This window comes from Pleurodeles waltl, chromosome 9 (genome assembly GCF_031143425.1).
Source record: "Pleurodeles waltl isolate 20211129_DDA chromosome 9, aPleWal1.hap1.20221129, whole genome shotgun sequence".
Taxonomy (NCBI): domain Eukaryota; kingdom Metazoa; phylum Chordata; class Amphibia; order Caudata; family Salamandridae; genus Pleurodeles; species Pleurodeles waltl.
In genome coordinates this window covers 1141575153-1141602997 of record NC_090448.1, presented here as the reverse complement: position 1 = coordinate 1141602997, position 27845 = coordinate 1141575153, and the positions used below count along the sequence as shown (strand labels likewise).

Sequence of the window (27845 nt, the reverse complement as noted above, 5' to 3'; positions counted from 1 at the left end):
ATTGGCCTGGGGTAGGCCTCATAATGTTACTGTACGCTCATAGGAAATGTCAGTATGGTTTACTGTCTTGTCTGCAGTGACACTCCATTAAGCGCCTATGGGGAAGACTACCTTAGAGTGCTGTTTTGTTTCCCTTTGGCCTACAGAGACCAGTGATGTATCAAAATGGGGTGGAATCGGTAAGTCAAACCCAAATCTAAGAGTTCCAGAGTTCCATTATGACATCTGTACAACTTACCGGTCATCCAGGATTGTCATATTTCTCTGGCTCAGCTAATGAAAAGAGCCCATGCCTTTTGTCACCCTGCTGTGCCACAATAATCACATTTCTTTCCAGCGGCAGGAACAAAAGCCTCCCCTTGCAAAGGGAGAAATTCACAGTGCTTCACTCAGTGTACCAGTGATGGGCCAGGCCACGCCCATTGAACCGAGGAGGGAGCCCACTTTGAAGATTTAATGGAAAAGGCCCTAGCAGTGAAGTCAGCGAGGAGCGGAGCTGAGGCCCCGAGAGGAGATATGACCACTGACTCCTCGTGATGCCTTTTTGAATTGTCTCAACATGCTGTGTATAAGGGTTGGGACAGGGGCGGAGGGGTGATTTAACACCCCAGAATAGGCCAGAGTTGTATTGCTTCTAGAACCTTCCGCACCCACTTAAAAGGTCTTGCACAGGGGGAGAACCCTCTCTTGGTTGTGTTTTTCTGCTAGACACAAAGGAGGAACCCCCTGATGCCCATCTGGACTAAAGACTCTGACTAAAGTTGACCCCAGTGGGGCTCTCCCCAGGACCAGGGAAGTTGGTACCCTTATGCCCCCTAAGGATTAGTTGGGTGGGAATAACTGGACTTTTTCGCCAAGAAGGATAGAAGCACCAGAGAAGGAAGAGCAGAAAGACTGGCACAGGGAGCCAGTAGAACCACCTCCCTGCAACGCTTGCCACCTTGGTGGCTCGTAGGCCAGAAGAAAGTGCTCCAGGTGGCTAGGGCTCACCACCAGGAGCAAAATAAGCCCAAAAGCATGTAACACAGCCCAGCGAGGCCCGAGATATAAGCAGAAGAATTGGACCTTTGCACTGCCCCCCGAAGTGGTCCAGAAGAAAGGGGGTGAGAAGTGTTTCAGAAGAAGGGGGAGTGCTGTCACACTCCCCACAGCTGTGGTGGGCCTGCCCCACGCCCTGTGCCAGTGCCGGGGAGCCACCACAATGAGGAGACTTGCTCGTGAGCAGGGCAGAGAAGGAAAGAGCTGCCGGTTCCTGCAACCGCTTGAGGGAAGACACAGAGATATGATGTATTGGAATTTTTTTTATTTAAAAGTGTTATTCAAGATGTGAATGACATTGCTTTATTTAAAGAGTCACTAATGCTGACATTAATTCATATTTCCCAGAGATCACAGTGTTTATTAATAATGATGATGAGAACCTTATTGGAAGGCCTGAGTACTCAATATGCGCAGAAGAGAATTACATTCTTTAATGTTGTAAGGCAGGATCCCATGCTTTATTACTGATAATGTGGGCACACATTTGCAAGGCTTGAGTAATCACAAGAAGTGTGGAGGGATTAAGGTTACCATATCAGTCGGGTCAGTGACTGAATGAAGTATTACTGTGACCTGTGATTTTAGATGTGACAACATTGATCTAATGCAACTGACACCTCCATATATGGTTATATGTTATATTGTACATGAGTGGGGGATGCACTGTGAACTTTGGGGTCAAATGTACTTGCCTAAGGTATTTCCACCAGCCTTATGTATGTATGTATTTGTAAATAACTGCATATTATTGAGTAGTGTGTAATAAATATACTTATACTTTTCTAAAGAAAAAACTCAGACTGGACAATTATTTATTGAGTGTTGTTATTGCATGCCAGAGAATGATGATTACTAGCCCCCACCACCTCCCTTACGTAGGCTTTGGACTGCTCTGCCTCGCTATCCTGAGAGAGTCAAGCTCTATGTTGGGGTGTTTGGTTCCCAGTGGAGGCTGAATGTGGACCAGTGACTTGTGCAGGACACACAACTGATGGCCCATTTCCTTAAAATGTAATAATATTGGGTCTCAAAGTTGGCTTGTGCTGTACATTTCCTTGAATTAAAATTTACCTCCATAATCTAGATATGACGCTGAGAACCAAGCACACGTGCAGGGCAGAATTCATTTTGTAAAATAGTTGAACACCATTCTTAATCCAGTACTCCTTATTTTCCCAGCATTTGGGAAGAAGTAGAAAAATGTCATGATGTTTATATAAGAGAAGGCTTAAGTTTTTCGCATTAATTTTAAGGGACTGGGAAGAGAATAAGACAATAACATGACTTATGCAGTAGTGAATTATTATGTTGTTCCATATTTGCAATCATTTTAACACATAAATTAGGATAACAGGCTATCAGACTGTGTCCCTGGACCACATGATAGCCAGGGGCCACAGCTGTGGTGGTTGGGATAGTTTTTCTGTGGCACCTCAAACTTGGCCAACTACAGACATTTTCACTCCTTACTCTCAGGATAGCAAGGGAGAGCAGTCACAGGCTTCTCGGGGAGGTAGTGTGGACTGTTCGAGCTCAGATCTCAACAGACATAACAACATGTCTTTAAAAAAAAAAAAAAAAAAAGTACTTTTTCATACAGCAGTATTAAATAGTACAGAGTCCAATTTCTAAATACAGGGTGATAACCCTGATCAAGAATCCCTTGTGGACCCTTCAGTTCTCAGTTTCGCACACAGAGTCCCAAAACAGGGCATGCATAACTCAGTATTGTAGTTTCATTGTTCAAGATAAAATATCAAAGTGGTTTAATGCATTTGCTGTGGAAATCTGCCGGCATCCTCTAAGTCGAATTTCTTTCGTTGAATGGAAAACTGGGAACTCCTACTGCGTAAAGTATGAGAAACTCACAGCACTGTGGCAGCGAGAATTGTAAAACAGTATTATTATGAGTATTATTAGTATTATTACTAGCAAAAAAGGCACCAAGAAACAGTAATAATGCTAGATTCTTTTGAGAATATTGAGCAACTAATTAATATTTTGCTATTGAGCCATGACAGGATAAATTCACACAAGATTTTGTTGACTTTTACAAACGCTTTGGCAGGGAAAGATTAAAAGCTGCTACAAGTGTAGGTGCCAGTGTGTTCTTTTAGATCATTTATAGTTTGAATTTAAAATTGCTCATTTGCAAAGCTTTGCTAGATCTTTTTGCAGTCCTTCTCTTCTCGTGGCTAACTAGTCAAATGCCCCCATTTCTTTGGCTGTAGTTGCTTATTTCCAGATACTTTTTCGCAGCTTGATACTGTGAAGTACATGACTTGGTGTGCTTTAAAGCAGGGGTGGCACGGCTGGGGATAGTGAAATAGATGCATATTTAACATAGTACTAAATGTAAGGCAGTTTTCTTAGATTGTCATCAGTGGTGGAATGCGTTACATAATGCAAGTCTTACCATCTTCTCTTCGCAGCCCTGTACATAGCAGGGGCGACTTGTACCCCTTGAAAGTGATGGGGTGAGTGAAGTGCCCCACCAAAATTCCCCTCCCTCCAAAACCCCAAAGTAAACGACCTCTACCCCCAAAAGCCCAAATAAAACCATAACACTAACTACAAAATAAACACAACCACTACTCTTACATGCATTGCACACACCTCCCCCCTGCAGGAACTGTAACACCTAGCAGTGAGCTTCAAAGGCTCAAGCTTCGTGTTACAATGCCCCAGGGCACTCCAGCTAGTGGAGATGCCTGCCCCCTGGACCCAGCCCCCACTTTTGGCGGCAAGTCCAGGAGAGATAATGAGAAAAACAAGGAGGAGTCACTGGCCAGTCAGGACAGCCCCTAAGGTGTCCTGAGCTGAGGTGACTCTGACTTTTAGAAATCCTCCATCTTGTAGAAGGAGGATTCCCCCAATAGGGATAGGAATGTCACCCCCTCCCCTTGGGAGGAGGCACAAAGAGGGTGTACCCACCCTCAGGGCTAGTAGCCATTGGCTACTACCCCCCAGACCTAAACACGCCCTTAAATTTAGTATTTAAGGGCTTCCCTGAACCTAAGAATTTAGATTCCTGAAACTACAAGAAGAAGAGGACTGCTGAGCTGAAAAACCCCTGCAGAGGAAGAACAGAAGACACCAACTGCCTTGGCCCCAGACTTACCGGCCTGTCTCCTGCCTTCCAAAGAAACCTGCTCCAGCGACGCTTTCCAAGGGACCAGCGACCTCTGAATCCTCTGAGGACTGCCCTGCTTCAAGAAAGACAAGAAACTCCCGAGGACAGCGGCACTGCTCCAAAAGAACTGCAACTTTGTTACAAGGAGCAGATTTAAAGACCCCTGCAACTCCCCGCAAGAAGCGTGAGACTTGCAACACTGCACCCGGGGACCCCGACTCGACTGGTGGAGAACTAACACCTCAGGGAGGACCCTCCGGCGACTCCAAGACTGTGAGTAACCAAAGTTGTCCCCCCTGAGCCCCCACAGTGACGCCTGCAGAGGGAATCCCGAGGCTCCCCCTGACCGCGACTGTCTGAACTCCATTTCCCGACGGCTGGAAAAGACCCTGCACCCGCAGCACCTGAAGGATCGGAACTTCTGTGCAGGAGTGACCCCCAGGAGGCCCTCTCCCTTGCCCAGGTGGTGGCTACCCCGAGGAGCCCCCCCCCTTGCCTGCCTGCATCGCTGAAGAGACCCCTTGGTCTCCCATAGGAAACTATTGGAAACCCGACGCGTGTTTACACACTGCACCCGGCCGCCCCCGCGCTGCTGAGGGTGTACTTTCTGTGTGGACTTGTGTCCCCCCCCCCCGGTGCCCTACAAAACCCCCCTGGTCTGCCCTCCGAAGACGCGGGTACTTACCTGCTGGCAGACTGGAACCAGGGCACCCCCTTCTCTCCATTGAAGCCTATGTGTTTTGGGCACCTCTTTGACCTTTGCACCTGACCGGCCCTGAGCTGCTGGTGTGATAACTTTGGGGTTGCTCTGAACCCCCCAACAGTGGGCTACTTTGGACCCAAAACTGAAACCTGTAAGTGACTTACTTACCTGTTAAAACTAACAATACTTTACCTCCCCCAGGAACTGTGAAAATTGCAGTGTCCACTTTTAAAACAGCTATGTGTGTTTTATGACAAAAGTATATATGCTACTGTAATTATTCAAAGTTCCTAAAGTACTTACCTGCAATACCTTTCAAATGAGATATTACATGTAGAATTTGAACCTGTGGTTCTTAAAATAAACTAAGAAAAGATATTTTTCTATAACAAAACCTATTGGCTGGATTTGTCTCTGAGTGTGTGTTCCTCATTTATTGCCTGTGTGTATGTACAACAAATGCTTAACACTACTCCTTTGATAAGCCTACTGCTCGACCACACTACCACAAAATAGAGCATTAGTATTATCTCTTTTTGCCACTATCTTACCTCTAAGGGGAACCCTTGGACTCTGTGCATGCTATTCCTTACTTTGAAATAGCACATACAGAGCCAACTTCCTACAGTGCATGTGTGTGCTTCTTGTGAAAAGTCAGTGCTTCTTGTGAAAAGTCAGTGCTGTTACTCACTGCAACGTGAAGTTACCCAGTGGCTGAAGTGAGTTGGCCTAGCACTGGATGCTGGATGCTGTAAGATAAATGTGAATGACACAATAAGCAACCAATGGACGAAGAGGGCAAAAGGTTAGTATTATAATTTAAGTGAAATCCAAACCTATTGGCTAATGCTAGACCTAAAGGGTACCTCATCGTATTTATAATTTGTCAGGAATTCAGGCAGAACATGGAAAATAATAATGTACGCAAGCATAATGAGAATATACGTTATACAATTACAATCTCTACATTTATAATGTACGCACGAAGATATTGGTTATCCAGATTATAGCGAGAGTTATTCCTTGGGTAGTGGGAGAAAAGGGAACGGGGAATTGCAGTCTGGCGAGTGCCACCCGGCGCTACCTTGGTTGGCATTCACATTGTGAAGCGTTCACCATATGTGCCCCCGTGAATGCACAGCCAGAGTCCAGGCCTTGGGGGTGCGGGCCGAGAGGGAAAGTGCACTGGAGGTTTACAGCTTTGAATCTGTTCTCAAGAGGGGATAGACTAGGCCGAGCCTTCCCCATCCCGTCTCTGCTCTCCTTCCCTCAACTTCACCCCTTCAGCATAAGCCTCGCCTCATCCCTCTCTCCCCATCTTCCAAACCCCGTCCTTTGCTGCTGTATCTGCCCCCCCCCCCCCTTCTGCATCACCCACAGAAACACCAGCCGATGCTCCGGAGCCAGGTCTCTGCTTTAGAATTCACATGTACGGGTTTGTTAAGGAAGGGGGACATAACGAAATAATGTTTGCTTTAAAAATTACTCTTTTAAAAACGTTTTCCTAACCTTGTGCTTTCTTGGTCTACGCACATGAAGGGTTGGGAGAACAGACATGAGATAGTACTGTTTGTGAGTATTGCGCACACACTGTGCCATGATTTCACATTCTTAAACATTTTTTTTATGTTGATTTCCCAAACAAGTGTAAACGACAGCCGCTCAGAGGCTTGTAGAATTTGCATTTTCGTTTGCTGTGTCTTCCTGCTGGCTTTGTGAAGCAGTCCCTGTTTACTTCATGTTCTGTATGCCTTATAAACCTCCAGACGGGCGAATTTGCATTGGTTTCTCATTATGAAATGATTGTCATGTTACTGCGAATGACAGTGATATGTACCAGATTTTCTTGCCACAACTGGTAGCCTGTTTTATAATAGAAACATTTATTTTGATATATTGATGTGTAAATATTGCTTTGGTCCCGTCGTTCAGAAAAAGCAGTTTTTACAGTGTGGTCATGCGTGTGGTGAAGGTTACAGGTAATTCATGAATTCCTGCCCTTTTCTTTCAGATCTCATTGCTGTCCTCTGCCCAAAGGGACCTCTGCGGATGCTGGTGGAAACGGCACAAGAACGGAATGAGACCCTCTTCCCAGCTCTGATTTACTCCTGTAAGTACTTTATTCGAACAGAAGGAGATTATTCCTTTTTAATCCTCTACACTCTTTTCGTAAAAGGAGATTAAATAATCCTGAATGCTTGTTCTCAAATGAGCGCTGTTTCCACTACATATGTTGTTTTCTGCCGAGTATGACGACCTCATGGGTAACTTCAATAGACGTGTCTAGGAGGAAATTACCAGTGATTGCTTGTCTGCGTCAGAGTTCAAAGCTCTTCTTCGAATGAGATTCTTAGTTGATTTCTTTGTTTGTGTTGTGGTTTGTATCTGTAAACACTGGTGGTGGAGCAGTATTACTCCTGATCACTGCCAATCACGAAATCAAAGTTAAAATATTTGCTCATGTGTGTCTATTTTTTGTTTTGTTTTATGGTTTGTGCAACATTTGCAAGATTGTTAGTTTTTAGTTTGTAGACACTAGTAGTAGAACAGCATTGCTTCTGTGCTTTGTTGAGCAGGAACTTGAGTTCAGATATCTTCTCCTGTATGAGAATTTGGGGTGGGCTTTTGTTCTGGGTATTGCGGTTCATACGTTTTCGTAGACTGTAGGGGCAGAGCAGGACATTAGCTCATGTCTGTGCATCACTGACAAAGATCCAGAATCTTTCCGCACTCTGGCTTTCAATCATCCTAAAAGTTACTGGGCAGATTACTTTCTAACCCCTTTTAAGAGACAAACTGAAGACAACCACGCTAGAAAGGATACTGTATGTTGGCTCACCCTAGTTAAAGAACCAAGATAGTAAAGAATGGCCCTTGTTGCCTTCAACCAATACAATTAAAGAATTGCTCTCACTATATCGCAGTAATTACTTCGACAAACTGCTACCTTGCATCTGCTTCATCGTAGGATGAGTACAGTGAAGTTTTTTTTTTTTGTAGATTTACATGAATAGTCGTCAATTCATCACATCGCTGGTATATATATATATATGTGTATATATATATATATATATATATATATATATATATATCAAACATTTTAAAAGCCAATATTTCTCGCCTATACAAGAGCCATTGGCTTTCAAAATTATTTTGCCATGTAGTACACCAGTGTCTGCTGACGGCTTGGCTATATGTTAATGGTGTGGCATGGAGTGGCGGAGTAGAGTGTCATAGAATGGATTTGTTGGATTGGCGTAGAGTGTAATAGGGGGAGTAGTGTATCGTAGAGGGGAGTAGAGTTCAGTGGCAAAGAGTGTATAGAGTGGGGTGGAATATGATTGAGTGGGATGGAGTGAACCGAGGTAGTGAGGTGGATTGAATTGAATTGGAGTGGGAAGATTGGATTTATTAGATTGGATTTATTAGATTGGATTGTGGTGGATTAGACTGGAGTGGGGTAGAGTGGGATGGATTGGATTGGATTGGATTGAATTGGATGGGAGTGGGGTGGATTGGATTGTGGTGGGATGGACTGGATAGATTGGAGTGGGGTAGACTGAACTGGGGTGAGGTGGATTGGATGAAGTGGGGTGGATTGGATTGGGATAGAGTCGGGTGCATTGGAGTAGGGTGTGGTGGGTTGGAGTGAATAGGGTGGTGGATTGGAGTAGGGTGGATTGGATTGGAGTGGGGTGGATTAAAATGGGGTGGGGTGGGTTGGATTGAATTGGGTTGTGGGAGGATTGGAGTGGGGTGGAGTGATGTGGATTGGAATGGGGTGGATTGAAATGGGTTGGGCTAGATTGGATTGGGTAGTAGTAGGATGGATTGGAGTGGGGTGTATTGGATTGGAGGGGGGTGGATTGGAGTGCATTGGGTGGATTGGGCTGGATGGATTGGATCGGACTGAACTGGGATGGATGCGAGTGGCTTGGGGTGGGATAGAGAGGAGTAGATTGGTTTGGTGTGGGGTGGATTAGAATGGAGTGTGGTGGATTGGAGTGGGGTAAGCTGGATGGATCGGAATGGAGTGTGGTGGACTGAACTGAGGTGGGGAGGATTGGACTGGGATAGAGTCAAGTAGATTCGGGTGGGGTGGGTTGGATTGGGGTGGGTTGGATTGGGGGATGGGGGATTACGGTTGGGTGGGTTTGAGTGGAGTGGACTGCAGTGAGGTGGATTGGATTGGTGTGGGGTGGATTGGATTGGCATGGTGTGAATTTGATTGGTGTGGGGTGGATTGGATTAGGGTGGACTGGCCTGAGTGGGGTGGATTGGATTGGGTGGATAGGACTGGGTGTAGTGGATTGGAGTGGGTTGGGGGGATTGGAGTGGGATAGATTGGAGAGGTGGGTTGGAGGGGTGGATTGAAATGGGGTGATGTGGATTGAATTGAGTAGGGTGGATTAATTTGGATTGGATTGAAGTGGAGTGGATTTGGGTGGTGTGGGTGGATTGGATTGGAGTGAGGTGGATTGGGGTAGGAGTGGACTTGATTGGAGTGGGTGGATTAAGTTGGATTGGACTGGGGTGAGTTGGGTTGAACTGGAGTAGGTTGGGTTGAATGGATTGAATTGGGGTGAGGTGCTGGATAAGAGTGGGGTGGATTGGACTGGGCTGGATTGGGGTGGATTGGATTGTGTGTGGTGTATTGGATTGGGGTGGGGTGTATTGTGGTGTATTGGACTGAGGTGAATTAGGATGGGGTGAAGTGGACTGTGGGAGAGCAGTGGACTTGATTGGAGTGGGTGGATTGAGTTGGATTGGTCTGGGGTGGGTTGGACTGGAGTAGGTTGGGTTGAATTGGAGTAGACTGGACTGGACTGGATTGGATTGTGGCGAGGTGTTGGATTGGAGTGGGGTGATTGGACTGGATTGGGGGTGGATATATATGCATATATATCCACCCCACTCTAATCCAACACCCCAATCCAGTCCAGTCCAACCCAACTCATTCCACCACTAGGTGGAACTATAGTTAAGACCATGTTACCTTAGAAAAAGCATTTTTTTGACTTGCCTGTATCTTTGGCACCGTTTGACGAATCTTCAGAAAGTAGGTCCCAAAAAGTGCCCCTGTGATTCTTGTTGCGCACGGACAGATTTGGGGTGATCCGTCAATCGGGGGCCAAGAAAGAGGGGGAGGGGGTTAAAAAAAAGTTGAGTTTCTTCTGTTAATTACCATGGGACCTTTGAACACGACTTCAGCCCGAACCACTGGGTGGAATTATACCAAATTTGGCAGAAAGCTAGCATTCAGTAGGCAGATTTTGTTTTCGATTTTAAATCTAGTTAGTAGATTTTGAGAAATTAAAGGGAAAACAAATTTGGGGATCTCTGGCCGCAACGACTTTGCGAAGATTGAGAGCTCATGCATGGCAAATGCACAGCTCGGATTGGCTGCCAACACTTCAAACCAGGAAGTGTTGGCAGCCATCTTGGAACTCAGCTGAAGGCGAGTCCCACTAAAAAAGTAACAAAAACCAGAGGGACCTCCCAGAGCTAAAAAAGCATTCGAATTTTTTTTTTTTGCCACCATTCGTGGTGGATCCACAGATCCGGCAAAAATGTTTTTTTTAAAAACACTAAGTGCGGGTTCCTGTGCTTTTGTATTCTGAAGCCCCCAGGTAGGTATTGCTAATTTAATTGGGGGTGGGCGACCTTCACAGGGCTTTTATCATATTGTGTGTGGGGGGAGGCTGTGCGGCTCCCTTCAGCCCCAGGGACCACCACCTTCCCGGAGCTTCACAGAAATATGATGGGGTGGGGGGGGCGTGCATTTCCCATGCCCCGGGGACCACACCTCCACAGGGCTATAAAAAAAAGAATGAAGGGGCTGTGTAATGTTGTAGGGGGGCTGCGCAGACCCCCTGCAGGAGCTAGGGATGGCATTGGGCTCCCACCAAGCAAAAGCAAGCAAAGTCTGCTTTTTGACTGTGGGAGCTGTCAAAAAGCAGGGTTTTTATCTGTCTTCCCTTCATGCATATTTGCATGCAGGAAACACAGATGAAAACATTGCTCTCAGAAGCAGGGATTTGTTATTTAATGCATCTCCCTGCTTCTGGGAGCAGTGTCAGCTCCTGCACTACCCGGGGAGCCGGCTAGGACCGTGGGCTATAAGGCTCCCCACGCGGTCCTGTCACTCTCTCGCTATCTTTTCCATCCCATAAAGGGATGGAAGAGAGAAAGATTGTCATTGCAATGGTCTCTCCATGCTATGACTTCAATGAGTAAGACCAGGAAGATGTTTGGTACAAATGTGATAGTTACATTTGGATGTATAGCGGAACAGTCACAGCTGGCCTAATGGTCAAGTTCTTGTACTGTCACTCAGTAGGCTGAAGGTTCAAATCCTAGTATGACTGGGCAGTGTGTTTGTTTTTTTACTAGTTTTTTGACTGTTAAACCTTCCTAGTAACAGAGCGTTCACGTTTCTTTCCTGTCACATGTGGGTTGCATGTCATAGGTATGTCTGGAAACAGTCCATCAAGGAGTCACCTGTGGCTTGATGGTTAAAGGTCACAGACCCTCACACTGACAGTTGAGGGTTCTACTCCAGGAGTGTACATGATCATGTCCCTCCTTTAATTTCTTTTAAACTTCAATAGTTTAAGGTTCATACTAAAAGGTGATCTCACTCTTTTTAATTGACATACATTTTTCTTTTCAATTTGTCCAGAAATATCTCATTCTAAGTATATCATCCATCAAAGCCTAAAAAACTCTCCATCTCTCTCCCAATCATTCTCCCACTCACACTGACTCTTATGCACCCACTCAGGCACTCATTCACCCTCTCACAGACCCACTCAGACCCTTGCACATGCACCGCCCCACTCACTCACCCACAGACCCACTCACTCACCCACAGACCCACTCACACACCCACTTACAGACCTACTGACACCCTCATGCACACTCACAAATCTGCGCAGACACTCACACACCCACTAAGACACTGATGCACACACTCACACCCAGACATAGACTCTCAAAGCCACTCTCATCCCCAGATAAACCCTTTCACACCTATTCTTACACCCAGAGAGACAGGCTACAGCCAACTCCCGCCGCGCATGACCAAAGGGCTGTGTGTAGTACAACGCAGGCAGGCAGTGGCTGGATTACCGTACGGTAATGAATATTACTATACGTTACAAAACCATAGATATTCACTGAAAAAACTAAAGGTTACAAGGCTGTTTATAGTTGGGTTTTGAATTTACTCATACAAAACCATAGAAATTCAGCAGTTCTAGTTATCTCAAGTAACTATAATTCGTGCCTTAAGGTAACTATAACACGCACCCTCACCATGCACTGCTAATTACTGTGCATTGCGGGAGTGCGCATTATAGTTACCTTAGGGCGCGAGTTATATTTACTTGAAATAACTATAACTGCTGAATTTCTGTGGTTTTGTGCGAGTAAATTCAAAACCTAACTATAACATCCCTGTAACTTTTGTTTTTTAAAGTGAAATATATATAACTAAATTTCCAGTAGCCCCTGTGTAGTTCTAATTCAGATGATCTTTTTTTTAATTATTATTTAGCTATAACTTTTGACCACATGGATAGACTTGCATGAAACTTTGAAATCTGCTTATTCATTCAGCTACGTTTTGTGATGATCCATCCACATGGAAAAAAAATTAAGGTGGAGTGAAACAACCATTCTCGCACCCTATGCAATTCACTGGGGAAAAACACAGTCACCATAACTGGCAAATAGTCACGTCACTCAAGAGTTGTGTGCTATATCCATTGGGCAAAAAAAGGCTTTTACACTCATAATAGGATAACACAACCCGGTAACACTATCCATTCTTCTGACTAGGGTCAGACTGGCCTTTTATTCCATCAGGCATTTCTGTGATGGGCTAAAATGATTGGGGGCCGGCTTCGATATCCAAGAGCTGCTTTTGCTGCCTCTGTCTCGTTCCCCATCTCTCTGAGATTAATTGCAGCTGGGCACAAGTGGCATCAAGGGAGAGACAGAAAGGGAGAGAGAGGAATGAGAGAAGGTAGGCGATCAGAGAATGGATGGAAATAGGAGAGGAGAGACAATGGATGGAAATAGTGAACAAGGAGGGGAATAGAACAGTGATTTGAGCATTTTAGCTGGGGCCCAGTGCAGCCGTGCTCAGACTCATGATAACATACTATTCCCTACCCAAATAATGCATTTGAATAGCGCATCAAACATTATTATTTCTGAAATTGTTTTTGAATTTATACTTAATTAGGTCATATTCCATCACACTACATACTTACTGTAAGAAAATGTCTCTTTTTGTATGATCGCCTCAGGTTTTTCAACTGATTCTGCTGTGTTTTTGACTCAGAGTGCACTGAGGCCTTCTAACCAGTCCTCAGTGCCAGTCCCCTGATCCTAAAGTATATGTCAGATAAGCTTTACCCAACTGGAAATGGCTAATTTTCCTGTAGGTCCCTAGTAAATGGTATCCTGGTGCCCAGGGCATGTAAGTTAAAGGGGGACCCCTGGCTTGCAGCAATGATTGTGCCACCTTTGGAGGTCCCTCAAGTAAAACAAGCCCCCCAGTCCACCACTACATACTAGTCGAGCAGTCGTACACTGCTAGCCCAACTTTTCCATTGGGAGCAAGGGCAAAGCCACCACTTGTGTATAAGTAACCCCTCTGGCAGGCCTATCGAGTAATAACACCAGGGTGCAACAAATGACACAGGCAGGACATTTGTGGGCACAGGATGACATTAAGTCCCCTCAGCTGTGCCAACTCCTGAATGGTGCAACCAAAGTGGGCACTCCGAGGTATCAGACTCATTACATTAAGCCTGCCTTGTGTCCCAAGTCGAAATTAATATAACTTGTTGGTGTAGCAAAGCCGCCTCTTTGTTGCCTTTAAAACTCCTATGCCTTCCTGGGCCCACATGGCACCTGTTCTTTGAGAGACGTGCCAACAAATGTGAACATTGAGGGATTGCAATCCAGGAAGGTGTCCTATCCCTCCTGGAGAAAGCCTCTTAGGTGTTGACCCCAAAAGGCAGGTTTAAAAGGTACAGCTGCCTTTGAAGGGCAGATATGTTACACCAGGTAGAGGGCGGGGGGAGGCTGCCCCATTGCCGAAGTAGACTGGCTGGAATGGGGAGTAGAGAGGGGAAGCCAGTTGCCAACTGGTTTTGCCAGGGTCATGTAGCCCTTAGGTAGCCAAATCCCAGGTAACTGAGTTCTGAACTCCGAGAGAAGGGTCTCGCCATCTTGGGAATGGGCAGAATGGTGCATCCTGGGATAGCTACGTGCCACACTCCACAGGAAGTTTTTACTGGGTGGGAGCCTGGTAGCCCATTGGCTACCGACTGCTTCCTGCCTTGAGGGCATTTTCCGAGCATATAAGGAACACCCCTGGCACCCAGACCTCAGATCTCCTGATTTGGACGAAGGACTGAAGAGGGACTGCCATGCTGTAGAACAAGGGACCAGCAAAGAGAGGTTGCACCATTGAAGACTGCACCTGGTGGCTAGCGAAGAGAGGGACTGCGCCTGCTGTGTCCTGCTTAAAGAGGAGTTGTCTTCAGAGCCCAGTCAAGCCGAGAGACTCCAAAGGCCAGCCGATTGGCCTCCTGTTTGCTGCAAGACCAGAGACTGAAGCATGACACCAGTAGGAATTGTGAGGGTCTTTAAACAATACTGAATGGTGTCCTGTACCAGGACAGTGCTCCACTCTATTTATAGTTTCAGCCATCGCTGAGATGGGCCAATATGTGCAGGACCCTCGAGGTGACAGTGTTATTGAAGGGAGGTCGCGTCCCAGACCTCCTCTCGTCCCTTCTGGCTTTTTAGAACATTGTTCCAAAAACTCTGGGATTCTTGTGGTAGCTAGAAAGAAGTTAGCCTCATCAATTCCTTTGGTGATATAGATCTCCCACAAAGTGCAACCACCTGATCAGTCAGTTAGCCAAAAAACAACCAGTCCTGGGTATAATTGATCGCTGAATGGAAGCAGTTAGCAAAGACGTCAACTTTTTCATTCCAATTTCTTGTGTATGGTCTCAAGGGTATTTCATGATAAGGATTATATTACTCAAAAGGAATCCATATATGCATATTTGGAATACTCTCCAATATATATTTATTAGCATTGCACTTCAGCATGAGAGCACCCTGCACTTTAAACCATGTTTCAGGTCCCTTCATTCAGCATTTGTGATTAATTAGCTAACTTTATGTTTGCACAAACCAGTTTAAATTTATAGCAACTCCATGGCCTGTGAGCCGACATGTTAACTGCAATTTCACTCCTAAACGCCTTGGGGTATGAAGTAGAGGAAACACTGAGATGTGCAATCCCACAGAGATGACAGGTGAGAGAGGCTTGTGTCTGCAGGCCTGAGATAATCTCTTATACAATGAGGGTACTTTATCTTTTATATAGTTGCCACTGATGTTTAATTTAATAACGACTAGAGTGACTGTAACATAATATTTCTATTATTCTTCCTTTTCTGAGCAATAATCAAGGCTTTCCTTTTTTCCACAGCTACCATGATATGGCTGGTAAATATGGCAGACGCAAATCCCACAAATGACTTGCAAGGTGCCGAAAGCTCCCGCCGCAGTGCACAAGGTATTTTTTTTGTAAATGGCATGTTACCCACTTTAATACTTGTACATAGGAAATTTTTTATGTTGCTGTCCAAATCTATGTTTGAAAACATGATTCTCTTTCATGTGATCTTTATCAATGTGCATAAAGACTAGAAATATTCTTGTCTATGTGCAGGATGCCCCACCAGTACTTGAAATAGCTTGACAATCTTAAAAAACACATTGTGTGTGACGAAAAAAAACGTATTCTTTGTTTATTAAAAACATATGTATGATAAATATTAGCAAACCCATTGAAAAATTAAAAACTGGCTTAAAACATTCCAATCAGGTATTAGACTAGATCACTTTTAATGTATTCTTTTTTTTAAAAACGAAAGGACGTAAAAACTGCCTCATAGGCAAGGAAGAACTACACTTTATAACAGCCATAAAGCACCACAATGCACAGGACAGTGGCAGTTAGCCCATTAGTTCCTTTTTTCCCAGCTCTGAGAGTGAGATCCCTGCCTTGGGCTCTGCCTTTTCATCTGTATTTTCTCATAAAGTGCTGCTATGCATCATTTTTGGACTTCTCTCAGTGTTGTCTAAATTTTGGGATGAGGCAGGTTCGATATGTATCTGTTTCATCCCTATTTTGTGCCAGCGGAGACCTGTTTTTTTCTGAAAGATTTGTCTAAACCTTGACCTGGTGTCTGCAAATCTGACTAAAGCAACCAAGGTATGTTTTGAGTGATCAACATCTCTAGCAGCTAGATCCAAATCGTATAATCTGGACGTCACATCTACTTTACTTGGGATCGGAGCATCCCTCCATATTCCTGGTAAATTCCTTCATGGTTGACGCCAACTGCACTTGTCCTAGGGCATTAGTATTTTCCATATAAACCACATCGAGGTGGATTTTCCTTTTTTTTTTTTTTTTTTTTTAAAGAGTTCAGAGATTTGCTCTAGAAACGATGTTTGTCTTTTATCAAAAATCTTATTGTTTTCCCATCTGTTGCCAAACATATGCTACAGTTATACTTTTTTGTCGAATGCTACTACTTTTAAAAAGCAGTCGAATAACTATTCCTAAACCTTGTCCAGGTGTTTTTCCCCTGAAGACAGCAAAATGCTACATGTAAAATTCAGCCTGGCATATTCCACTGCATCCAGACTCAAATTCCAAAATGCACTATATATATATATATTTTTTTTTTAAACGTAACTTCTCATAAGAACTTAGAATTGGAGCGTTGTGTTTTTTGAAGTAGACGAAGTATGGCATTGTACTAGCCTATACAAATGAAGGATCAGGTACAAATCTGTTAAGCCATGATTTACAGTGTATCTTAATTTACCTGGTACTTTTCTTAATTGGCTGTTCCATTTTTCTAACCACATCACTGCACGTTCAAGATATCGTCAGCATTTTGATTGGTTTTTAAAATGTTGCTCATTACATGGTCGTCTCCCCTGTCCGTTTTGTGCTTGATGATGAGTTAAGATAAAAAAAAAAAAAACATTCAGTTCTTTTCTCTTGTTTCAGCTAAGGCGCGAGACCCAGCTAACAAACGAGACACTGAGGTTCCTGTGGAGGATGATGGGGGCTTTGGTCCTCAGTGGCAGCAGCAGAGAGACCAGACCCTTGGCCCCTATGAATCCACTCCAGAAACACGAGCTGTTGTTCAAGCAATGCCCCACAGCAACCCGCCTGCTGAGGATCCTGAGGAGAGTGAGTACCTTTTTCCAAGTATTTTCAGCAAAAATCTACAACATCTCTGTCCTTACTTAGAAATGTATCTCTATTGCCTTTCATGCTATTGGATGTTGTAAATAAAGATTTGTGAAGTATCAGGTGCTGTTTGAATTCTAAGTGTACAATTAGTGGGCGGAAGTTTATCATCATAAGAATTCAGGGTTATTGGTTGACAGGGGTGTGAGCCCTGGTCAAGCAGCAACCACAATCCTTGTGAGGGTGAGGCACAAACCAACCTTAAATTAACCTGTCCTCAAACCTCTGGTAGCTTGGAACGGAGCAGTCAGGCTTGAACTTTGAGGGAGTGTGTAAAGTATTTGTGCAATACTTCAACAGTAATAAAGTGTAAAACACCACAAAATAGGATCCCACATCAAGTTAGGCAAATAGTTAGTTTTAATAAATTAAAACTGGTCCAAACCAACAAAAATCCAATCCGAAAAAATGGAGAGATGCAATTTTAGTGAATTCAGTGAAAATAGCACAAAGCTCCATCTGTGGACATCTGGTCGCACTGGACAGGAACAAAGTCACAAGTTTATGCTGACCACAGTGGGGTGTGGCTGGCTGTGGGGACCCAGTAAGGCTGTGATAAAGATGTATTGCTCACTCAAAGCAATGCGTTGGTTCCAAGGTGTGACCAGACTGCAATGCGAGGTCCTGTGTCATCACCGAGGATCCTGTCAATGAAGGCTTGCAATGCAAAGGCCGATGTCGAGGATGTATCGTGCAGTTTAGGCAAAGCATCGGTTCTGAGGAGCTGTGATGTGGAGTCTGGCATCGTTGTCGAGACTGCTGTTAGAGAATGTAAGGCCCTATGCCAAGGATGCATTGCGTAGGGGACGTCTTGATGGGCGACTGACTCCAGTGTGGATCTTTGGGGTAGTACTGATCCACGCAGCAGCAGCAGCGATACGTCAATTCTGCTCGGGGTTGCACCAGCAGCAGAGAAGGTGCACTAGTTCCACTGAATCCACAGAGGCTGCCAGAGCACCTTATGCCTACTTCCAAGAGTCCAGGACTGGTGTGGCACCACTTTGCAGTGTATACTCACAGATGGCAGAGGACAGGTGCTGCGTTCAAGGTTGTTGGAGCCTTCTGTTCCTGATGCTTAAGTCAGAAAGCAAGCCAACTATTCCTTGGAGTGACTTTGGGTTTCTGGGTGCCTGCAGCTCCAATCCTCCTCACCTAGGCAAGAGGGTAGCAGCTCAGTATAGCAGGGCAGCATTTCAGCAGAGTGGCAGCATTTATAGCAGCATAGCGATCATTCATCCTGGCTGAGTATCCACAGGTCCAGAAGTGTACTGAAGAGTTGGTGTCTGAGGTCCAGTATTTATTCCCAGTTGTGCCTTTGAAATGGGGAGAAGTCTCTAGAGGCAGACCTTTGAAGTGGCCAGGTGCCCTGCCTTCCTTGCCCTGGTTCCAGACTAACTACAGGGGGTATGCAGACCTTTGTATGGAGGCAGGACACAGCCTATTCAAGTGTAAATGGGCTGTACCCAGCTCCTCCCTCCCATGCTTCCAGTGATTGACCATCCAAACACACTTAAGCTCCTTATTGTGTGTGGCTGTTCAGGAGGAATGTGCAAAGCCCACCTGTCAACTACAATCAGTCATGTGACCTGGAGACACACTGCAGGCACCAAATGGCCAAAGAAAGAAAATAGCAATTTCCTAAAAGTGGCATCTTCAAAGTTATCATTTCAAATCTGACTTCACCATAAGATAGGATTTTTCATTACAATTCCAAAGACACCAAACTACGTACCTGTTCCCATTTAGAAAATATAGCTTATTAAATGTAATAAGGGTAACTTCAATGCTATCGGTTGGGAGAGGTAGGCGTTGCAATAGTGAAAAATGAATGTAAGAGTTTTTCACTATCAGGACATGTAAAACTAAAAAGTACATGTCCAACATTTTACATACACTGCACCCTGCCCTCTGGGCTGTCCATGGCCTACCCTCATTGTTACTTATATGCATTAAAAAGGAAGATTTGGTCCTGACAAAAGGTTTATTTTGCCAGTTCAAATGGCAGTTTAAAACTGCACATACAGGCTGCAGTGGCAGGCCTCAGACAAGTTAGTGCTACCAAAGTGGGTGGCACAATCGGTGCGGCATGCCCTCAAGTAAGTAACTTTTAATTTACAGGCCCTGGTGTTGCCACCTTACCAGGGACTTATAAATTAAATGTGCCGATTGGGTATATGCCAATCTTACCATGTTTTAAGGAGAGAGCACAAGCACATTAGCACTGGTTAGCAGTGGTAAGGTGCGCAGAGTCCTAAGGCCAGCAAAAACCAAGTCAGCCAGACAGGCGGTCGAAGACAGAAAGTTAGGGGGAATACCGCACCAAGGATGCCAGGTTTAACACTCACTCCTTTGTTTTCTGAACTGTTCTAGCTTGTATACATGTGAACAGTTTCTTGCAGAGGCTGTTTTGTTAGTCACTTCTTCATGTGAAAGGTATTTGACAGGTATCTGTTAACTAGATCTACTATGGTCAGACTGTTTTTGTCTATCTGGCCAACTGCGACATTGGACAGCTTTCTACTGGCAATCTTAATTTGTCACATGCCTTTCAAATCCTGAGGCGTTAGCTTAGTTTAGGTCAACCTGGGATGATTTGCCAATCTATTTCTAAAAGATAAAGTACAAACTTTAGTTAGATATAAGATTAAGATTACACGTTCATTGTGAGGTAGACTGAGTCTACTCACTGTTTTAAGTGACAGGACATGTTTTTTTTTTTTTTTAAACCTATTATTACTCTGGTACGAAGGTGTTAGTCCTGATGGCAGTTTGTAACGAGTTGAAGAGGGGGAACTCTAGCAGCTGGAAGACCTGAAATCTAAATGCCGCATATGGCGGTTTCAGTGAAATTAGGAGGTGCTGATTGTAGGAAGTTGGCTCTGTACGCACTATTTCAAAGTAAGGAATAGTATGCACGGAGTCCAAGGGTTTCCCTTAGAGGTAAGATAGTGGCAAAAAGAGATAATTCTAATGCTCTATTTTGTAGTAGTGTGGTCGAGCAGTAGGCTTATCAGAGGAGTAGTGTTAAGCATTTGTTGTACACACACAGGCAATAAATGAGGAACACACACTCAGAGACAATTCCAGGCCAATAGGTTTTTGTATAGAAAAATATATTTTCTTAGTTTATTTTAAGAACCACAGGTTCAAGATTTACAAGTAATACTTCAAATGAAAGGTATTTCATGTAGGAACTTTAGGAACTTTGAATTAGCAAAATAGCATATACAGTTTTCACATAAATGACATATAGCTATTTTAAAACTAGACAGTGCAATTATCAACAGTTCCTAGGGGGAGTAAGAGTTTGTTAGTTTTTGCAGGTAAGTAAACCACCTACGGGGTTCAAGTTTGGGTCCAAGGTAGCCCACCGTTGGGGGTTCAGAGCAATCCCAAAGTTACCACACCAGCAGCTCAGGGCTGGTCAGGTGCAGAGGTCAAAGTGGTGCCCAAAACGCATAGGCTTCAATGGAGAAGGGGGTGTCCCGGTTCCAGTCTGCCAGCAGGTAAGTACCCGCGTCTTCGGAGGGCAGACCAGGGGGGTTTTGTAGGGCACCGGGGGGAGACACAAGTCCACACAAAGTACACCCTCAGCGGCACGGGGGCGGCCGGGTGCAGTGTGCAAACAAGCGTCGGGTTTGTAATAGAAAGCAATGGGAGACCAAGGGGTCTCTTCAGCGATGCAGGCAAGGGGGGGGGGCCCTCGGGGTAGCCACCACCTGGGCAAGGGAGAGGGCCACCTGGGGGTCGCTCCTGCACTGGAGGTCCGATCCTTCAGGTCCTGGGGGCTGCGGATGCAGTGCCTTTACCAGGCGTCGGGTCTTTGAAGCAGGCAGTCGCGGTCAGGGGGAGCCTCGGGATTCCCTCTGCAGGCGTCGCTGTGGGGGCTAAGGGGGGGTCAACTCTGGCTACTCACGGTCTCGCAGTCACCGGGGAGTCCTCCCTGAAGTGATTGTTCTCCACAAGTCGAGCCGGGGGCGTTGGGTGCAGAGTGTCGAGTCTCACGCTTCCGACGGGAAACGCAAGTTGTTTCAAAGTTGCTTCTTTGTTGCAAAGTTGCAGTCTTTGGTGAACAGAGCCGCTGTCCTCAGGAGTTCTTGGTCCTTCTAGATGCAGGGCAGTCCTCTGAGGCTTCAGAGGTCGCTGGTCCCTGTGGAAAGCGTCGCTGGAGCAGTGTCTTTAGAATTGGGGAGACAGGCCGGTAGAGCTGGGGCCAAAGCAGTTGGTGTCTCCGTCTTCTCTGCAGGGTTTTTCAGCTTAGCAGTCCTCTTCTTCTTAGGTTGCAGGAATCTATCTTGCTGTGTTCTGGGAGCCCCCAAATATTCAATTTAGGGGTGTGTTTAGGTCTGGGGGGTGAGTAGCCAATGGCTACTAGCCCTGAGGGTGGCTACACCCTCTTTGTGCCTCCTCCCTGAGGGGAGGGGGGTACATCCCTAATCCTATTGGGGGAATCCTCATCTGCAAGATGGAGGATTTCTAAAAGTCAGAGTCACCTCAGCTCAGGACACCTTAGGGGTTGTCCTGACTGGCCAGTGACTCCTCCTTGTTTTTCTCATTATCTCTCCTGGACTTGCTGCCAAAAGTGGGGGCTGTGTCCAGGGGGCGGGCATCTCCACTAGCTGGAGTGCCCTGGGACATTGTAACACAAAGCCTGAGCCTTTGAGGCTCACTGCTAGGTGTTACAGTTCCTGCAGGGGGGAGGTGTGAAGCACCTCCACCCAGAGCAGGCTTTTGTTTCTGTCCCCAGAGAGCACAAAGGCCCTCACCACATGGGGTCAGAAACTCGTCTCTCAGCAGCAGGCTGGCACAATTGGGTAAAATACAGGGGGCATCTCTAAGATGCCCTCTGTGTGCATTTTTTAATAAATCCAACACTGGCATCAGTGTGGGTTTATTATTCTGAGAAGTTTGATACCAAACTTCCCAGTATTCAGTGTAGCCATTATGGAGCTGTGGAGTTCGTTTTTGACAGACTCCCAGACCATATACTCTTATGGCTACCCTGCACTTACAATGTCTAAGGTTTTGCTTAGACACTGTAGGGGCATAGTGCTCATACCTATGCCCTCACCTGTGTTATAGTGCACCCTGCCTTAGGGCTGTAAGGCCTGTTAGAGGGGTGACTTACCTATGCCATAGGCAGTGTGAGGTTGGCATGGCACCCTAAGAGGAGTGCCATGTCGACTTAGTAATTTTCTCCCCACCAGCACACACAAGCTGGCAAGCAGTGTCTGTGCTGAGTGAGGGGTCCCTAGAGTGGCATAAGACATGCTGCAGCCCTTAGAGACCTTCCCTGGCATCGGGGCCCTTGGTACCAGGGGTACCAGTTACAAGGGACTTACCTGGGTGCCAGGGTTGTGCCAATTGTGGAAGCAATGGTACATTTTAAGTGAAAGAACACTGGTGCTGGGGCCTGGTTAGCAGGGTCCCAGCACACTTCTCAGTCAAGTCAGCATCAGTATCAGGCAAAAAGTGGGGGTAATTGCAACAGGGAGCCATTTCCTTACACTGATTAATAGATTTTAGGTTGTGGTTGAAGACATTAGAGCTGTAACATTGGGAGTGTGCCACTAATAGCTTTATAGAACAGTGTTTAGAAATTGTATAGCGTCCTATTCTTGGCTGAAAACCAGCTGATAAAAGTGAAAAGTAGATAGATGCCTAGGAAGGTTGAATATGGTTCCGTGGCAAAGTTTAGGACTTTGTGCAGTGGGGAGAAAGAATACTGTGGAAGGTCCAGTAGTCGACTGTTGCAGAAGTGCAGTCTCCTAAGCATTAGTGAGTTGATAAGCGCCTTAACTGTGTTGAACAGCATACAAGAGCAGGTAGTTCGAAGTTTTAGAATCTGGTCACTTTACAGCTGTGGTTGTGATGAAATATTCCATCTTCATAGAGGGACTGAAGAGTACGCCAAGGCTTCTGGCAGAAGATGTGGAACTCAAGATGTTGACAGAGGTGGACATTAAGCTAGTATGAAATGCAGATGTGGAGGAGGAAGGAAAGTGTAAGCCCTTATAATCTTGTATAAGATCTTAGAATGAGTGTATTGAGGGCCATCCAGTAACGTGGCTGTTACTCAATCTGACGTGTGCCTGGAGGTGGGGTGAGAAGGCAGCGAAAGAGAAGATGTGTGTGATGTCTCCAAGAGAATGGTAAGAGCCAAATGAGATGCCAGCAAAACCTGAAGCACAAATAGAGAATAGTAGAGGCCCCAAACAGAACCTTCTCTGATTCTGACTAGTAATGAAGTGAATAGGCTGTTGGTAGATTGCTAGTGAAGGTTTGGCCGAAACAAGACAATTTGAGGGCTGAGCAGGTAATGTTAAGGGTCTTTGGGGAGGATAATAGGGTAGATGAGCAACATTGTCAAAGGCAGCAAGATCAAGTAATGGAAAATAGTTGGTGGTGGTTAGCGAAGTGGCTATTTGAACTAAGGCTGTTTCTGTGGCGTGAAGATCATAGAACTCATACTGATGGGGAACTAAGGAAACAGGGTAAAACTAGTAAAGATAAGGGTTTTCAGTATTTTGGAGAAGAATGACAACGGGGATACTGAGGTGGCAAGATCTGTCAGAGGGCTTATTAATAGAGGTGGCATCACAGGAGAACATGACTGGAAGATACCAGATTTGACTGACTGATTAAAAAGATGTTAAGTAGAGAATGTGAAAGCAAGAGGGCTCAATAGCTTAGGGGTTGAAAAGATCAAATGGATTCTATGCAAAGTTGGCAGTTTTAATATAATGATGAGCTCTGTGAGTTATGTTGAAATGAATGCAGAGAACCTAGTAGTTTGTGTCTAGCAGAATAGCCGGGTGTAGGAAGGTGCAGGTGGATCAGTCAGATTTGTCTGATAAGTGATTTTGGAAGACAAGTAGGAAACGGGGTCTGCATTGTTTAATGTGTGTTTATGGCTGAGAATGTAAATTACTAAGAGTATGTACAAGTTGATTTTAGGTGGAATAGAATAGAGTTTATAGTCATGTAAATGTTCAGTGATTTTATCCTTATGCGAGTAGCGAATTACCGTGCAGATCTAGATCTTCAGTGACCGTGTCAGAGGAGTGATCTAGGGTGGAGGATAAGAGATGGTTGGTAAACAAGTATTGATGCCTGAAGAACAATCTCTGGCCCCAGACTAACCAGTCCCCATTATAGTATTCACGCATCACTCTCTTCACCTAGAACATCATTCTTCTTGGATTTGTATGTGGGATGAATACTCCTCTGATAAATATCAGAATATTTCTCACTGTATTGGATCATGTGAATATCAGCTTGGTTGGGGAGTTGGAGCAGTCACGTGTTTAGCAGTCAAAGCCTTCTGGAAGTTATTTAGATTGATAGCCAGCTGGATGCAATGGCTGTTGTGTCTGCAAGGCTAATTACAGAGCAAAGGATTCCTTCAACTGCAAATTATCTGTGGTGACCTAGAGTATTGTAGGTTAGGGCCCCCATAATGTAGTCTGCGCTGATGAAGTCTCTATTGTATCACGAATAGGCAGAACTTACGCCGTGGTGTTGCTTTTGCTTTAGAAATTGAGGTGTTTTATGTTTTCCTAGTAGTAAAAGTTTTATCTTTGCTCAGATAAAGGATGGAAGGGCATTTCACACGCTGGGCACAGATATGGTGAATTCCTTCAAAATTTGGCGACCATTCTTTCACCTGTTGATTGCTGTATTTGGTTCAAAGATCTCCAAAAGTAAAGGCATTGCATTTCAAGCATGGTTAAAAGAACAATTCCTATTTGTCATGAAAATGCTTCTTTAACCAATGTCTCTTTTTAAGATCTGATGGGACCAGTATTCCCATCCTATTTTTCTCTTACAAGAACTATTCCTATACTTTCTCTGGAAATATAATCTTTTCTGAAAGTTTAATTCTGGCTTCCACAAGTTGAGCAATACAGAGGCGTATTATGAATATAAAAGGAGCAAGCAAGCCGGCAGCTGAAGAAGAAAGAGGGCGATGCTTTGATATCCAGTTTGCAAGGGCGACTAATTAATAAAGGTGTTTAAAGAGATTATTCGCAAAGCAAAAGGCTTCTAGCGAAACTGATATTTGAATTCAGTCAGTGGCATCTGCCAGTCTTATATGAGTGTCAGCAATATACATACGATAGAATAAAAATATAACACTTTAGCTGTTCTTCGATGTTTACCTTGTCTAGCTATTTTCCTCCGCTTTTTTTGCTTTTGTGTTGTAGGAAGTTGGCTCTGTATGTGCTATTTCAAAGTGAGGAATAGCATGCACAGAGTCCAAGGGTTCCCCTTAGAGGTAAAATAGTGGTAAAAATAGATAATACTAATGCTCTATTTTGTGGTAGTGTGGTCGAGCAGTAGGCTTATCCAAGGAGTAGTGTTAAGCATTTGTTGTACATACACATAGACAATAAATGAGGTACACACACTCAGAGACAAATCCAGCCAATAGGTTTTGTTATAGAAAAATATCTTTTCTTAGTTTATTTTAAGAACCACAGGTTCAAATTTAACATGTAATATCTTGTTTGAAAGGTATTGCAGGTAAGTACATTAGGAACTTTGAATCATTTCAACTGCATGTATACTTTTCAAGTTATTGACAAATAGCTACTTTAAAAGTGGACACTTAGTGCAATTTTCACAGTTCCTGGGGGAGGTAAGTTTTTGTTAGTTTTACCAGGTAAGTAAGACACTTACAGGGTTCAGTTCTTGGTCCAAGGTAGCCCACCGTTGGGGGTTCAGAGCAACCCCAAAGTCACCACACCAGCAGCTCAGGGCCGGTTAGGTGCAGAGTTCAAAGTGGTGCCCAAAACGCATAGGCTAGAATGGAGAGAAGGGGGTGCCCCGGTTCCGGTCTGCTTGCAGGTAAGTACCCGCGTCTTCGGAGGGCAGACCAGGGGGGTTTTGTAGGGCACCGGGGGGGACACAAGCCCACACAGAAATTTCACCCTCAGCAGCGCGGGGGCGGCCGGGTGCAGTGTAGAAACAAGCGTCGGGTTTTCAATGTTAGTCTATGAGAGATCAACGGATCTCTTCAGCGCTGCAGGCAGGCAAGGGGGGGCTTCCTCGGAGAAACCTCCACTTGGGAGAGGGACTCCTGGGGGTCACTTCTGCAGTGAAAGTCCGGTCCTTCAGGTCCTGGGGGCTGCGGGTGCAGGGTCTTTTCCAGGCGTCGGGACTTAGGTTTCAGAGAGTCGCGGTCAGGGGAAGCCTCGGGATTCCCTCTGCAGGCGGCGCTGTGGGGGCTCAGGGGGGACAGGTTTTGGTACTCACAGTCGGAGAGTAGTCCAGGGGTCCTCCCTGAGGTGTTGGTTCTCCACCAGCCGAGTCGGGGTCGCTGGGTGCAGTGTTGCAAGTCTCACGCTTCTTGCGGGGAGATTGCAGGGTCTTTAAAGCTGCTCCTTGAAACAAAGTTGCAGTCTTTTTGGAGCAGGTCCGCTGTCCTCGGGAGTTTCTTGTCTTTTTCGAAGCAGGGCAGTCCTCAGAGGATTCAGAGGTCGCTGGTCCCTTGGAAGGCGTCGCTGGAGCAGAGTTCTTTGGAAGGCAGGAGACAGGCCGGTGAGTTTCTGGAGCCAAGGCAGTTGTCGTCTTCTGGTCTTCCTCTGCAGGGGTTTTCAGCTAGGCAGTCCTTCTTCTTGTAGTTTGCAGGAATCTAATTTTCTAGGGTTCAGGGTAGCCCTTAAATACTAAATTTAAGGGCGTGTTTAGGTCTGGGGGGTTAGTAGCCAATGGCTACTAGCCCTGAGGGTGGGTACACCCTCTTTGTGCCTCCTCCCAAGGGGAGGGGGTCACAATCCTAACCCTATTGGGGGAATCCTCCATCTGCAAGATGGAGGATTTCTAAAAGTTAGAGTCACTTCAGCTCAGGACACCTTAGGGGCTGTCCTGACTGGCCAGTGACTCCTCCTTGTTGCTTTCTTTGTTCCCTCCAGCCTTGCCGCCAAAAGTGGGGGCCGTGGCCGGAGGGGGCGGGCAACTCCACTAAGCTGGAGTGCCCTGCTGGGCTGTGACAAAGGGGTGAGCCTTTGAGGCTCACCGCCAGGTGTTACAGCTCCTGCCTGGGGGAGGTGTTAGCATCTCCACCCAGTGCAGGCTTTGTTACTGGCCTCAGAGTGACAAAGGCACTCTCCCCATGGGGCCAGCAACATGTCTCTAATGTGGCAGGCTGCTGGAACCAGTCAGCCTACACAGATAGTTGGTTAAGTTTCAGGGGGCACCTCTAAGGTGCCCTCTGTGGTGTATTTTACAATAAAATGTACACTGGCATCAGTGTGCATTTATTGTGCTGAGAAGTTTGATACCAAACTTCCCAGTTTTCAGTGTAGCCATTATGGTGCTGTGGAGTTCGTGTTTGACAAACTCCCAGACCATATACTCTTATGGCTACCCTGCACTTACAATGTCTAAGGTTTTGTTTAGACACTGTAGGGGTACCATGCTCATGCACTGGTACCCTCACCTATGGTAGAGTGCACCCTGCCTTAGGGCTGTAAGGCCTGCTAGAGGGGTGTCTTACCCATACTGCATAGGCAGTGAGAGGCTGGCATGGCACCCTGAGGGGAGTGCCATGTCGACTTACTCGTTTTGTCCTCACTAGCACACACAAGCTGGCA

At 45.5% G+C, this 27845-nt stretch overlaps 1 protein-coding gene across 1 annotated transcript in view; it reads left to right on the top strand.

Annotated features, from left to right (window-relative positions):
• Nucleotides 1–27845, top strand: part of PSEN1 (presenilin 1) — a 159687-nt gene that overhangs the window by 120269 nt on the left and 11573 nt on the right. The window contains exons 7-9 of the mRNA XM_069208931.1: nucleotides 6889–6987; nucleotides 15403–15489; nucleotides 17002–17187. Of these exons, the coding sequence (XP_069065032.1) occupies nucleotides 6889–6987; nucleotides 15403–15489; nucleotides 17002–17187 (372 nt within the window). The remainder of the gene's footprint in view (nucleotides 1–6888; nucleotides 6988–15402; nucleotides 15490–17001; nucleotides 17188–27845) is intronic.